Genomic DNA, 15,870 nt, shown 5'->3' with positions numbered 1-15,870 from the left:
ATGTAGCTCACATAAAATATTTGATCAAGGTGAAAATTTAATACACATTTAGCATGCTAATGAAACTAGCTACAAAATTAAATACATATTTTATTTAAAAATAATCTGGGCATCTTTGTCAACTACCCATGATTGTGTGTAGGAGGGATGGGCAATCCCAAAGACAAACACCAGACAAAATTTTGCTGAAGCACTATAACAAAATAAAAAATATTGTTCTACATTATGCTACAAGAATCAATAGATATAAATTCAGTGAAATAAAATGTTGAAGACCAGTGAGAGGGTTTATCATAAAAATACTTCCCTAATGTCCAGGATAGCTCCAATATCCAAGATTTTCAGAATTAATGATGTCTTGGGGAGTAAAAAGTAAAATATGGAAAGCATACATCACATGAAAAAAATCTACTAAAAGTATTTTTATGACATTCAGGAGAGTAACTTTTATTAATGACCACAAGTGTACTAAATAAATAGCCACAATACAATTGGTGCAAGAGAAATAATCAAAGACTAATATTTTTCTTCTTTAGAAGTTTTTTTAGAGCCTCTTGGACATCTTTGTTCCTCAGAGAATAAATCAAAGGATTCAACATGGGAGTGACTAGGGAGTAACATAAGGATGCCACTTTACTCAGCTCAGGAAATCTGTCAGGAGTGAGATACATAAAAAAGACAGCACCATACAGCACACTCACAACTCCGAGGTGAGAGCTGCAGGTGGAGAAGGCCTTCTTACGTCCCTCCGTAGAGTGTATCTTTAGAACTGTGGACACAATATACATATAAGATACAATAATGACTATGATAGTAGGCAAGATGATAATACATGATAAGGAAAAAGATATCATTCTATGGATAAAGAGATCAGAACAAGATAGTCTCTGAAGCGGGCGAGAATCACAGTAAAAGTGGTCAACAGTCCGAGAAGCACAAAAAGATAAAGTAAATGTCATGCTGGTCTGAATAACTGAGCTAATGCAGCCACAAAAATAGGAACCAGCCACCAACTGAGTGCAGAGACGTGTTGACATTTGAACAGAGTACAGCAGAGGGTTGCAGATGGCAATAAAGCGGTCATAAGCCATGGCCGCCAGGAGAAATCCCTCAGTCACAATGAAGAGGGCAAAGAGAAAGAGCTGGGCCACACAGCCTGCAAAGGAGATAGACTTGCTTTCAGACCAGAAGTTGATTATAACCTTGGGTGCAATAACAGATGAATAGAAAAGATCAATGAAGGAGAGATTGCCTAGGAAGAAATACATTGGTGTGTTCAGCCGAGGATCAGTCATAATAATGGCCATCATCCCAACATTCCCTAGAAGAATCATGGCATAAACAAACAGAAATAGCAGGAAGAGGAGAATGTGGAGCTCTGGGCGGACCCTGAAGCCTGCAAGAATGAAGTCAGTCATTTCTGAGTGATTGCTTGCTCCCCTGTCACCCATGGTAGAAACCTGTTGAGAGGCACAGGGCAAAATATACAAATGAACTCTTGGTTTGGATCCTAGCATTACAAATAATCTCTTATGATATTAAGATTTACAAAGCTATTTTAATTTTAGCCTCATAAGTATACTGTGACTTAAAGCCAACCAATTGCTGTTGAAACCAAAGATTAGTTGTATTTCTTAATTCTTTAAGTGGTAGAGTTAGGGTTTTTGCCTCTGCATCTAATACAATGCCTTTCTACCCAAATGCCTTTCACATTTCCAAGTATCACTTCTCTATACACTTCTCACTCATGATTCACACAATAACTTCAACATCATGAAGCAGTGACTGGAAGAGAGCACAACCAATTTAATAAATGACTTTGGGAAGCACATTAGGTAGTTTGGGTTGGGAGATATTTGGGGTTTTAGTAGTCAAGTTTAGGAAAATGGGGACTTAATTTGGAGTACCAACAAATATAAAGGAAGTGACTGAGTTAAAAAAAAAAAGAAAAAAAAACTACTTGTGAAGTGCAATTACCTTTCACGCATCATGGAAACTGGATTCTGATGGAAGTTATGTACCTGCTAAGATAAAAGGTGTGCACAACCAAGCACAAATTATTAGTACTCACATTCAAAAATTTCTGTCCCAGATGGGCCATCAAAGCACTTTCATAAAGAAAACTTCCTTTCATTTCTTGATCCCAAGACTTGGAGATCTTTGTTTTAACTTCTATTTTAAGTTCAGGGGTGCGAGTGCAGGTTTGTCACATAGGTACATTTGTGTCATGGGGTTTTGCTGTACAGCTCATTTAATCACTGAAGTATTAAGCCTAGTACCCATTAGTTATTTTTCCTGATCCTCTCCCTCCTCCCACCCTTCACTCTCCAAAAGGCTCCAGTGTGTTTTTCTCCACTATGTGTCCATGTGACTTGCAGTTCTTTAAAAAGAGATCTACAGCAGAACTCTTCTCCAGATAAAGGTGTTACTTTAGAAATTAATACTGCAAAGGATACATATGGGGGCATTGTTGATTACACTTTTGTTTGCCCCGAATACAACTTTTGTAGTCATTATTAACTCATTACTGCTCAAATAGATTTTTTAACTTCATACGTTAACAATACAAGTCACTCTTTCTTTGTCCTAAGGGCCTTCTGTGCATCATTCTGTCTAGGCAACAATAATAACGAACATGTACATGGCACTTTTCATGTGCCAGACACTTTTCTAAATGCTTTCATAGTAGCTCATTTAATCCATACAATAACAACATGAGGTGGGTATTATTATATTCCCAAGTTTACAGATGAGGAAATTGAGGTACAGAGAAATGAAGTCTGCTGAAATTCACTTACTAGAGTCAGAATCAAGATTTGAAGCCAAGAAAACTGGCTTCAGAATCCAGGCTTTTAATCATCATTAATGATTAATCACTGTACTATATCAGCTTTTAATAAAGGACCCTTCCTCTTCCCCTACCTTACTTCTGCTTCTACTTTAGAGTTTAGTTAAAATTTCATATTTCCAAATAAAATCTCTAATTCTTCAACCTGGGTTAAAACATCTCATCCAAAGACAATTGAAGACACCAACTATCACCATATTTTAATATTGAGATTACATATTAATTATTCTTCACTTGACAATAGCTTACTTAAGACAAAATTCAATTTGTTCTCCATATATTGTTAGCATAACATTATGTGTCTGGTAAATGGCAATTAATCAATACATATTTATTATAGATCAAAGTTGAATGATAATGATCATGCAGAAACAGACAAAAACATAAAAACTATCTATCTAATACTGCAGTGGTTAGTACAGGTTTTAGGTTTAAATAAATCTAGGCTCCAGTTCTGCTTCACTCACTTTCTAAATGGGACCTTGGACAAGTTATTTATGCTCTCTCTCTATGCTACTGTATTCTCATATATAAAGTGGAAATAAGAGTCCTCAAAGTTTTCTTGGGAATAGAAAATGACTTATGTACATAAATCACTTAGCACCATTTATGGTAAAGTAAGTATTCAGTAAATGTTAGCCATTATTTTCATTATAATCTTCAGTGCTCAGTCCCACTATTCATACCAAATAATGCTTATTAGGTTGAAAATTAATAATATATATGTTCATTTTTGGACAAAACATTCTCAGTTGAGGGGAAGAATCAATCTGTTGAAAGTTTAGAGAGATGAAGAAATCTTGGAGAAATGGGACATTTTGCCTGAGAAAAAAGATTATTAAGAGAAAAGTTGCATAAGATGTTATCATTATTTAAGACTGTATTAAATGTTGAAAATAAAATATTCACCCATTTTATCAAAAATTAGATATGTAAATAATTAAAAATTAGTAAGAGCTTACATTAGATTGCACTTACGGTCTGGAAAGGTGTAAGATATTTAAGAAGTGAAAGAAAGCTGACTGAAGTAAGCATGAAAAATCATTTTTTTGAAAAATAATATATATCATTTATCTTTGTTTTATTCTCATCTAGAGGCAAAACAGATTATTTTAACTTCTAAGATTTATTCCTATCAAACTCATTCCAACATTATAAGTTAATATTATTATTAAATGTTAATTATTCCTCTCTTGAAAATAATATCCTTAACATCAAACTCAGCTTGTTTGCTGTGTATTGTCAACATAATGTTCTGAATCTAGTGAATGACAATAATTCAGTACATATTTATTACATAGAAAAAAGCTGAATGATAATGAGCATGTAGAATCAGAGGAGGATGAAAAAAACAAATTTATTAAAATAAATTTATATCATTAACTGTTATAAACATTATAACATTATAAATGTTAATAAATGCATTGCTGATTACCTTTTTTACTGGAAAAGAGAGTTCTTCCCGGAGAAGCCAAGAACAAATATCAGTTTGTGACTTATTTTTCAAAAACTTAACATGTTTTAAAAGTTACTTTTACCTTGTATTGTTTAGTGACTTGTCAGATTCTGTTAATAATGAGGCAGCAGAGTTCCAATGTTTTCCTCTGTTTATTGTTTTAATTCTAGAAAGGATAAACAACGTTAATTAATGACTGTCATAATTATAAGTACTGAAAAATCATTACTTTGAAATAAAATGAATTATTCCCCACAAATGCACATTTATTATTACAGTTTTAGATTCTTCCTATAGATAAATGTGGCTTATGTGCTTCATTGCTATATTTTAAAAATAGTCCTTTTTTTGGTAGTTGATTTCCTAAAAAATTTTATAGTCCTTTTTATAAGAGAGTCAAGGTGAATTTTTCAAATCATGTTCTGCCAAAACTGAAGTCATTCCAGGAACTATAGTCTATAGTTATGCAAAGTGAACCTGAGAAATCAATCCATAGGATATTATCTATCCTGCATTGTCAGAAGCTTGGACGCTTTCAAGGCAAGAGGACAGATTGCCATGGATATGCAAGTAGAGGTCTTGAGCTCTTTGGCATTTCTGAATACTGCCAAAATATCAACAACAGTTATCCATGAGGGCTTTGGTTTTGCTATAACTTTTTCATATAATTGCAGTATTGAGATTTCCTTTGTCTTCTGGGAGACAGTACCTCTGGGAGAGAAGAAAACAAGTTGATTAATTAATAAGACTTCTGGGATCTAGAAGCAAGATCCGTGAAGACCTCAGAGACTCTAGATTTTTTTAAAAAGCCTAAGAGGACTTAAAGTACGTATGAGACATTATTTAGGAAAAATTACAAGGATCTTTTAATTTTAACTTCTTCACTGAAAAAGAAGCATTTCCAATTTATCATTATAGCACAGTTTTTGATAAGCAAATAGAAATAGATATGAAAGGAAATGTGGTTCATAATGCAATTTGTAGGAAAATTTTGGGTCCTAGTCATAAAGTTAATTTCATATTTACTTTCAGAATTCCATTCACCCAAATCTCTCCTTGGTGACTTTTTAACTATATTTTCTCAATAGTAATTGATAAGAAAAGATAGAATAGCATGACCATGATATGGGTAAAATCCAACAAATTCCTTCTGATCCATCAAATAAAGGCCAAATGATTAACTGGATCTAAAGTTGGGTTTATATTGTAATTTTAATCACTTTAAAGTTGTTTATTCAGGTGTTATGTATTAAGTTAGTAACGTCTCATCAGTCACTGTATATAGTTCAAAATAATTTAAAGAACTGTTCTATATCAGGAAAAAAATCATAATTTGTCTTTGATAAATCTTTAACTGCTATAAATGCATATATATATAATAGGAAGAAAAGGGGAATGGGTGGAAAGAGGAGAAAATAATGATGGCTCATAAAGTCGTCATATATGCAGCTAGTTAAAGGCAATATTGATATTTATCCACTCCATATTACCTTTTTTCTGAACATCAGCCTCAATATCTTGAAGTTGTTTGCTGGTAGGGTGACACAAACTTCACCGTTGAAGGATCCAAGACCCTGTGGTCCTGCCTGTGATTAATTGCTGTGGTTGTTCATTAATATTTACAATGAGTCATGGCAGTATTAGAAGGGTTTCTGGAAAATGTTCTAGGTTACTGCTATACTCCTTCTACTGATATCTGTTGCTAATAAGAATAATTTACCCAAGAGAATACAAAGCATTTTTTTTAACCTGTTGGTTCAGCAAAATGAATGTGTTCAGCAAAGAGACTGAATTTAGAGCTCATTTTATCAATTGTTGTGTTCCCCTAGTAAAATTATCCCTCTGTTAAGCAGTAAGAATATTCATTCAGCAGGGACAAATGTCATGCAGGCATCCAGCAAAAAAAAAAGTTGAGAGTGAGTTGATAGGTTTTACAGTGGTGGCTGACATTCCCATTTTGAACCCTTGTACTTCGACCTGTAATTGCTTCGTATATTTGTTGCTACAGAAGAGCACAGATTATATCCTGGATGACAGTTACTCACCTTTCTAAAGCAATGGCATCCAGTTGGTCCAACAACTGAATCTTTAATAAATGATTCCAGTCGCTGCCGCCGACGCTACCACAGCGTTTGGGTGTAGAGTTTGGAATCCCTGCGCTGCGTTAACAATGAAGCAGAGTTCGAACGTGCCGACTTTTCTCAGCAAGATGTGGACGCTTGTGGAGGAAACCCACACTAACGAGATCATCACCTGGAAGCAGAATGGCCAAAGTTTTCTGGTCTTGGATGAGCAAGGATTTGCAAAGGAAATTCTTCCCAAATATTTCAAGCACAATAACATGGCAAATTTTGTGAGGCAACTGAATATGTATGGTTTCCGTAAAGCAGTACATATCGACTCTGGAATTTAAAGCAGGAAAGAGATGGTCCTGTAGAATTTCAGCATCCTTACTTCAAACAAGGACAGGATGACTTGTTGGAGAACATTAAAAGGAAGGTTTCATCTTCAAAACCAGAGGAAAATAAAAATTCGTCAGGAAGATTTTTTTAAAAAAATTATAAGCAGTGCTCAGAAGGTTCAAATAAAACAGGAAACTGTTGAGTACAGGCTTTCTGAATTAAAAAGTGAGAATGAGTCCCTTTGGAAGGAGGTGTCAGAATTACGAGCAAAGCATGCACAACAGCAACAAGTTATTCGAAAGATTGTCCAGTTTATTGTTACATTGGTTCAAAATAACCAACTTGTGAGTTTAAAACATAAAAGGCCTCTACTTTAAACACTAATGGAGCCCAAAAGAAGAATCTGTTTCAGCACATAGTCAAAGAACCAACTGATAATTACCATCATAAAGTTCCACACAGTAGGACTGAAGTTTTAAAGCCAAGGGAGATGATTTCAGATAACATCATTATTTACAATGTTACTGATGATAATGCAAATGAAGAAAATATCCCAGTTATTCCAGAAACTGGGATATTATATCATATCCATACATTATATCACATATATATATCCAGGATGTTATATATGGTCCCTCCAATTGTACCCAGTACCCTGATATTGTCACCTTTGAAGATGACAATGAAGATGAGTATGCACCTGTCATTCAGAGTGGAGAGCAGAGTGAACCAGCCAGAGAATCCCTAAGTTCAGGCAGTGATGACAGCAACCCTCTCATGTCTAGTGCTGTCTACTAAATGGCTCATCCAGTCTGACCTCAGAAGACCCAGTGACCATGATGGATTCCATTTTGAATGATAACATCAATCTTCTGGGAAAGGTTGAGTTGTTGGATTATCTTAACAGTATTGATTGCAGTTTAGAGAACTTCCAAGTCGTGCGATCAGGAAGACAATTTAGCATAGACCCAGGTCTCCTGGTTGACTCTGAGAAAAAAGGATTATAAACTACCAAGAACAATATAGTTCAGCCAGTTTGGGAAGAGGGAAGAAAATCTAAATCCAAGCCAGATGAGCAGCTTATCCAGTACACTGCCTTTCCACTTCTTGCATTCCTCGACCGGACTCCTGCTTCTTCTGTTGAACAGGTGAGTACAACAGCATCATCATAAGTTATGTCCTCTGTAGATAAATCCATAGAAGTTGATCAAGTGAAATTTATCCTACAGTGCAAACACGCAAACACAAATCTATAAATATGGTATACTATATTAACATAATGAAGAACATAAACCATATGATCATCTCTATAGATGCAGAAGAAAAACATTTGACAAAATCAAACATCTTTTAATAATATAATGAAAACTCTCAAAAAATATGTGGAGAAGAAATATACCTATACCTCAACACAATAAAGGCCATACATGACAAGCCTACATGCACACACACACACACACACATCTGCGTTGTTGATATGGTTTAGCTCTGTGTCCCCACTCAAATGTCATCTCAAGTTGTAATCCTTGTGTGTCAAGGGAGGGAAGTGGTGGGAGTGATTGGATCATGGGGTGATTTCCCCCATGCTGTTCCTGTGATAGTGAGTGACTTCTCACAAGATCTGATGGTTTAGAAGTCTGTGGCAGTTTCCCCCTCACTCTCTCTCTCTCTCTCCTGCCGCCTTGTGAAGAAGGTAGTTGCTTCCCCTTCACCTTCCACCATGATTGTAAGTTTCCTGATGCCTCTCCAACCATACAGAACCGTGAGTCAATTAAACCTCTTTCTTTATGAATTACCCAGTCTCAGATATGTCTTTATAGCAATGTGAGAATAGACTAATACAATTGCCTACTGGTGACATTTATTCACAGGTTTTTTTTATTAATAGGCTAGTTATCAAACTTCTGTAAGTGGTAACATTATGTTTTCTACTCTCTCAGATAACATTTTTAATATAGTGCTTCATAATTAACCCCGGCTTTTCCCTTTTTCTATACTTTCATTACTATAGTGATAATCCAGATTTGGTACCTACTCAACTCAACATTTTAAAAAATGAACATTATTTTTTAAAAATCCTATCTGATTTCTCTTTTCTCCTCAGCATTTACTTTTTAAGATTCCAGATTTATCTTTCTCAAACACTATTTTAATTATGTCACTTGTTTCTTAAGAGATTTTGTTACTTCCCTATTTCCTATTTAGCAAATTGGGCTTTCTATTACTCTCCAAATTGTAACCTCTATGAAACCAGATGAGATGTCTCACTGCGTTCATTCATCTTGCACAGTGTAGGCTTAACACATTGATTTTAATTATACCCAATACATTCTCTTTGAATCTAGTTCTAAATCCTACCAATATTTAAGATTCCATTCATATCTCCCCAGAGTTACCATTGTCTTGCTACGGTAGCCAAATTGGCATCACTTCTCCATACTCTTCTAAAATATTATTATAGTTATCCCTACATATGATAGCATCTATTTATGCTTTGATTACTTAATGCATGTCATTTTACATTTACAATTGAATTTTCAGTTCCTCACAATGAAATGCATTACTTGCAAGATCCAATAACACTTATCATAATTCGGAGTGCAGCATAAGTGCTCATTCACTTTTAATTTATTGAATTCATTTATAGTTCATTTGCGATGGTTAATATTGAGTGTCAACATCATTGGATTGAAGGATGCAAAGTATTGTTCCTGGGTGTGTCTGTGAGGGTGTTGCCAAAGGAGATTAACAGTTGAGTCAGTGGACTAGGAGAGGCAGACCCATCCTCCATCTGGTGGACACCATCTATTCAGCTGCCAGTGAAGTGAAGCTAGGATAAAAGCAGGCAGAGGAACATGGAAGGACTAGACTGGCTAAGTCTTCTGTCCTCCATCTTTCTCCTGTGCTGGATGCTTCCTGTCCTCAAACATTGGATTCCAAGTTCTTCAGCTTGTTGGCTCCTGAACCTACACCAGTAGTTTGCCAAGCACTTTCAGGCCTTTGACCACAGACTGAAGGCTACACTGTCAGCTTCCCTACTTTTGAGATTTTAGGACTCAGACTGGTTTCCTTACTCCTCAGTTTACAAACAGCCTATTGGGGGACTTCACCTTGTGATCATGTGAGTAAATACTTCTTAATAAACTCCCTTTCATATACGCATCTATCCTATTAGCCCTGTCTCTCTAGAGAACCATGACTAATACATCTTATTTTAAAAAATTTTGAAGTAACTTGCAACAACTGCAGTAACAAACTAATTTATTAAATGTATTCAAAACTTAATTTGGGCCAAGCATTTTTCTAAGCACTTTACATGAATTTCATAATTTAATCATTAAAACAATTTCATATACTAATGAAACCTTTTATAAGTATATGAATACCAATAACCTTTTTTATTATACTTTAAGTTCCGGGATACACGTGCAGAACATGCAGGTTTGTTACATAGGTATACACATGCCATGGTGGTTTGCTGCACCCATCAACCCCTCATCTATATTAAGTATTTCTCCTAATGCTCTCTGTCCCATAGCCCTTCACCCCCGACAGGCCCTGGTGTGTGATGTTCCCCTCCCTGTGTTCTCATTTTTCAACTCACACTTATGAGTGAGAACATGCTGTGTTTGGTTTTCTGTTCCTGTGTTAGTTTGCTGACAATGATGGTTTCCAGCTTCATCCATGTCCCTGCAAAGGACATGATCTCATCCTTTTTTATGACTGCATAGCATTCCATGGTGTATATGTGCCATATTTTCTTCATCCGGTCTATCATTAGTGGACATTTGGGTTGGTTCCAAGTCTTTGCTATTGTGAATAGTGTGGCAATAAACATACATGTGCATGAGTCCTTATAGTAGAATGATTTATACTCCTTTGAGTATATAACCAGTAATTGGATTGCTGGGTCAGATGGTATTTCTGGTTCTAGATCCTTGAGGAATTGCCACACTGTCTTCCACAATGGTTGGATTAATTTACACTCCCACCAACAGTGTAAAAGCATTCCTATTTCAACACATCCTTTCCAGCATCTGTTGGTTCTAGACTTTTTAAAAATCGCCATTCTAATTGGCATGAGATGGTATCTCATGGTGGTTTTGATTTGCATTTCTCTAATGACAAGTGATGATGAGCTTTTTTTCATATGTTTGTTGGCCACATAAATGTCTTCTTTTGAGAAGTGTCTGTTCATATCCTTCACCCACTTTTTGTTTTTTTCTTGTATATTTGTTTAAGTTATTTGTAGATTCTGGATATTAGCCCTTTGTTAAAACTTAAAAATGCCCTTTGTCAGATGGATAGATTGCCGAAATTTTCTCCCATTCTGTAGGTTGTCTGTTCACTCTGATGATAGATTCTTTTGCTGTGCAGAAGCTCTTTAGTTTAATTAGATTCCATTTGTCAATTTTGGCTTTTGTTGCCATTGCTTTTGTTGTTTTAGTCATGAAGTCTTTGCCCATGCCTATGTCCTGAATGGTGTTGCCTAGGTTTTCTTTTAGGTTTTTTGTTGTTTTAGGTCTGACATTTAAGTCTTTAATACATCTTGAGTTAATATTTGTACAAGATGTAAGGAAGGGGTCCAGTTTCAGTTTTCTGCATGTGGCTAGCCAGTTTCCCCAACACCATTTATTAAATAGGGAATCCTTCCCCACTGCTTGTTTTTGTCAGGTTTGTCAAACATCAGATGGCAGGACATGTGCGGCATTATTTCTGAGGTCTCTGTTCTATTTTATTGGTCTATATATCTGTTTTGGTACCAGTACCATGCTATTTCATTTACTGTAGCCTTATAGTGTGGTTTGAAGTCAGGTAGCATTATGCCTTGAGCTTTGTTCCTTTTGCTTAGGATTGTCTTGGCTGTATGGGTCTTTTTTGGTTCCATATGAAATTTAAAGTAGTTTTTTCTAATTCTGTGAAGAAAGTCAATGGTACCTTAATGGGGATAGCATTCAATCTGTAAATTACTTTAGGCAGTATGGTCATTTTCACGATACTGATTCTTCCTATCCATGAGCATGGAATGTTTTTCCATTTGTTTGTGTCTTCTCTTATTTACTGGAGCAGTAGTTTGTAGTTCTCCTTGAAGAGGTCTTTCACATCCCTTGTAAGTTGTATGCCTAGGTATTTTATTCTCTTTGTAGCAATTGCGAATGGCAGTTCACTCATGATTTGGCTCTCTGTGTGTCCATTTTTGGTGTAGAGGAATACTTGTGATTTTTACACACTGATTCTGTATCCTGAGACTTTGCTGAAGTTGCTTACCAGATTAAGGAGATACTGGGTTGAGACAATGGGGTTTTCTAATATACAATCATGTCATCTGCAAACAGAGACAATTTGACTTCCTCTCTTCCTATATGAATACCCTTTATTTCTTTCTGTTGCCCGATTGCCGTGGTCAGAATTTCCAATACTATGTTGAACAGGAGTGGTGAGAAAGGACATCCTTGTGTCATGCTGGTTTTCAAAGGGAATTCTTCCAACTTTGCCCATTCAGTATGATATTGGCTGTGCGTTTGTCATAAATAGCTCTTATTATTTTGAGATACATTCTATCAATACCTAGTTTATTGAGAGTTTTTAGCATTAAGTGCTGTTGAATTTTTTTGAAGGCCTTTTCTGCATCAATTTAGATAATCATGTGGTTTTTGTCATTGGTTCTGTTTATGTGATGGATTCCATTTATTGATTCACGTATGTTGAACCAGCCTTGCATCCCAGGGATGAAGCCAACTTGATCGTGGCAGATAAGCTTTTTGAAGTACTGCTGGACTCAGTGTGCCAGTATTTTATTGAGGATTTTCACATCGATGTTCATCAGGGATATTGGCGTGAAATTTTCTTTTTTTTTTTTTGTTGTGTCTCTGTCAGGTTTTGATATCGGGGTGATGCTGGACTCATAAAGTCAGTTAGAGAGGAGTCCCTCTTTTTCTATTGTTTGGAATAGTTTTAGAAGGAATGGTACCAACTCCTCTTTGTACCTCTGGAAGAATTTAGCTGTAAGTCCATCTGGTCCTGGGCTTATTTTAGTTGGTAGGCTACTAATTATTGCCTTAATTTCAGAGCTTGTTATTGTTCTATTCAGGGATTTCATTTCTTCCTGATTTAGTCTTGGCAGGGTGTATTTGTTCAGGAGTTTATCAATTTCTTCTAGATTTTCTAGTTTATTTGTGTATAGGTGTTTATAGTATTCTCTGATGGCAATTTGTATTTCTGTGGGATTGGTCGTTATATCCCCTTTATCATTTTTCATTGTGTCTATTTGATTCTTCTCTCTTTTCTTCTCTATTAGTCTGGCTAGTGGCCTATGTATTTTGTTAATCTTTTCAAAACCCCATCTCCTGGATTCATTGATTCTTTTAAGGGTTTTTCGTGTCTCTGTCTCCTTCAGTTCTGCTCTGATCTTAGTTATTTTTTGTCTTCTGCTAGCTTTTGAATTTGTTTGCTCTTGCTTCTCTAGTTCTTTTGATTGTTACGTTAGGGCTTCAATTTTAGATCTTTCCTGCTTTCTCCTGTTGGTATTTAGTGCTATAAATTTCCCTCTGAACACTGCTTTAAATGTGTCCCAGAGATTCTGGTACATTGTGTCTTTGTTCTCGTTGGTTTTAAAGAACTTATTTATTTCTGCCTTAATTTCATTATTTACCCAGTAGTCACTCAGGAACAGGTTGTTCAGTTTCCATGTAGTTTTGTGGTTTTGAGTGAGTTCCTTAACCCTGAGTTTTAATTTGATTGCACTGTAGTCTGAGAGAAAGTTTGTTATAATTTCCATTCTTTTGCATTTATTGAGGAGTGTTTTACTTGCAATTGTGTGGTCAATTTTAGGATAAGTGCAGTGTGATACTGAGAAGAATGTATATTCTGTTGATATTGGTTGGAGAGTTCTGTAGATGTCTACTGAGTTGGCTTGGTCCAGAGCTGACTTCAATTCCTGAATATCCTTGTTAATTTTCTGTCTTGTTCTAATATTGACAGTGGGGTGTTAAAGTCTCCCACTATTATTGTGTGAGAGTCTAAGTCTTTTTGTAGGTCTCTAAGAACTTGCTTTATGAATCTGAGTGCTCCTGTATTGGTTTCATATATATATGTAGTATAGTTAGCTCTTCTTGTTGCATTGATCCCTTTACCATTATGTAATACCCTTGTCTTTTTTTAGTCTTTGTCGACTTAAGGTCTGTTTTATCAGAAACTAGGATTGCAATCCCTGCTTTTTTTTTTTCTTTCCATTTGCTTGGTAAATCTTCCTTCATCCCTTTATTTTGAGCCTCTGTGTGTCTTTGCACATATGGGTCTTCTGAATACAGCACACCAATGGGTCTTGACTCTGTATCCAATTTGCCAGTCTGTGTCTTTTAATTGGGGTATTTAGCCCATTTACATTTAAGGTTAATATTGCCATTGGTGAATTTGATCCTGTCATTATGATGCTAGCTGGTTATTTTGCTCTTTAGTTGATGCAGTTTCTTCATAGTGTCGGTGGTCTTTACAATTGGTATGTTTTTGCACTGGCTAGTACCTGTTTTTCCTTTACATATTTAGTGCTTCCTTCAGGAGCTCTTGTAAGGCACACCTGGTGGTGACAAAATCTTTTAGCATTTTCTTGTCTGATAAGGATTTTATTTCTTTTTTGCTTTTGAAGCTTAGTTTAGCTGGATATGAAATTCTGTGTTGAAAATTCTTTTCTTTAAAAATGTTGAATATTGGCCCCCACTCTCTTCTACTCTCTCTCTCACTTGCCCTGGGTATCTGCTAGGAAGAGAAGGAAACCAGGGATGCCTGCTCCTTTCTTTTGAGATGAATAGCCATTCATCTTCAGTCTGTACCCCTTTCGAATGCATCCTGAACCACTGGTACTCCTTTGGGGAAAAAAAAAAAATGCCTTTATTTTTCCTTTCTCTTCCTCGGTTCTCCACAGATAGGTAATCGTGTCTCTGTACTTCAGGACACTCCCCTCAGATGCATCCTCCAAACTGGAAGGAGTTAATTTCCCAAACCTTAAACTTGTTGGTTTAGGATTGGGCTCAAGAAAGGGAACCCAGAAGCCCAACATGCTGGCAAAAAGGTCAAGATTTTTTTTACCAGTCAGGCTTTTGGCCCCACTCTCCCTGTGCAAACTGGTAAAAGACCTCAGGATTTTTGAGCTGTTCTTATCCCTCCCCTTGTTCCTTTTTGTTACATGTTTTCTAATAACTCAGTTTGTCTCTTCTTGACTTCAGGCCATCAAATTCCAAACGGCCATGCAACTGGGACCTCAGATGATGGCCCCTTCTGCCAGGGACCCTTAGATAGGCCTCTGAGGGAGCTCTGACTGCCATTTTCCCAAAACAGCGCCCTCTGTCAGCAGGAAGCAGTTAAGATTGGTCTTCATCCTTATCCCTATCCTTATTCTAACAGTTAGATGTGCTTCTTTAGAGGGGAGAATGAGACAGCCGGGTGGGAAGGGGTTCCCAGAGAAACTCCAGTCAGCCTGCATGCTGGAAGGAGTGCATGCTTGGGTGGAGCTTGGGAAGTTCACACCATTTGCAGCAGAGAGGAGCCTGGCCCTCCACTTCCTGGGTGGAATCTGGGATTCAGTCCTTGACAGGGGAAGCCCACTGGCAGGAAAGCACACTCTCTCACTTTGCTAAGAGTCTCTGTTTCGCTTTTTCTTCTTTTTCACCTAATAAAACTCTGCCTTACTCACCCTTCAAATTGTCTGTGAGCCTAATCTTTCGTGGCCGTGTGACAAGGACCCCATCTTTAGCTGAACTAAGGAAAGGTCCCACAATAAGTTATACCTGAATGACAAAGCAAGGTTAAAAAAATTGTGCTAAAAATTAAGTGTTACATAAAATATAGTTCTAGTCAGAAACAAACAACATAAATTGCTCAATTGCTTAATTATGTTAGAATGTTCAGGCTAGAATAGTACCTGTATTAGTCTATTTGCATGCTGCTAATAAGGACATACCCAAGACTCGATAATTTATGCAGAAAAGAGGTTTAATGGACAAACAGTTTCACATGGCTGGGGAAGCCTCACAATCGTGGTGGAAGGCAAGGAGGAGCAAGTTGCATCTTACATGGTTGGCAGCAGGAAAACAGAGAGCTTGTGCAGGGAAATTCCCCCGTATGAAACCATGAGATCTCATGAGACTTGTTCACTACCATGAGAACAA

At 36.5% G+C, this 15,870-nt stretch overlaps 1 protein-coding gene and 1 pseudogene across 1 annotated transcript; one reads left to right on the top strand and one right to left on the bottom strand.

Moving 5' to 3' along the window:
* Positions 1–492: 492 nt before the first annotated feature.
* LOC111541774 (olfactory receptor 9K2) lies at positions 493–1,581 on the bottom strand. Its single transcript, XM_023210623.1, has one exon. It carries the CDS (start codon positions 1,515–1,517, stop codon positions 510–512), a length of 1,008 nt encoding a protein of 335 aa, XP_023066391.1. The 5' UTR covers positions 1,518–1,581; the 3' UTR covers positions 493–509.
* A 4,893-nt stretch (positions 1,582–6,474) lies between these two features.
* LOC111541755 overlaps positions 6,475–15,870 on the top strand; it is a 33,387-nt pseudogene continuing 23,991 nt past the window's right edge.

Source organism: Piliocolobus tephrosceles, chromosome 10 (assembly GCF_002776525.5).
Source record: "Piliocolobus tephrosceles isolate RC106 chromosome 10, ASM277652v3, whole genome shotgun sequence".
Taxonomy (NCBI): Eukaryota; Metazoa; Chordata; class Mammalia; order Primates; family Cercopithecidae; genus Piliocolobus; species Piliocolobus tephrosceles.
Note: the sequence above shows the minus strand (reverse complement) of the source record. Positions and strands in the feature narration are given on the sequence as shown.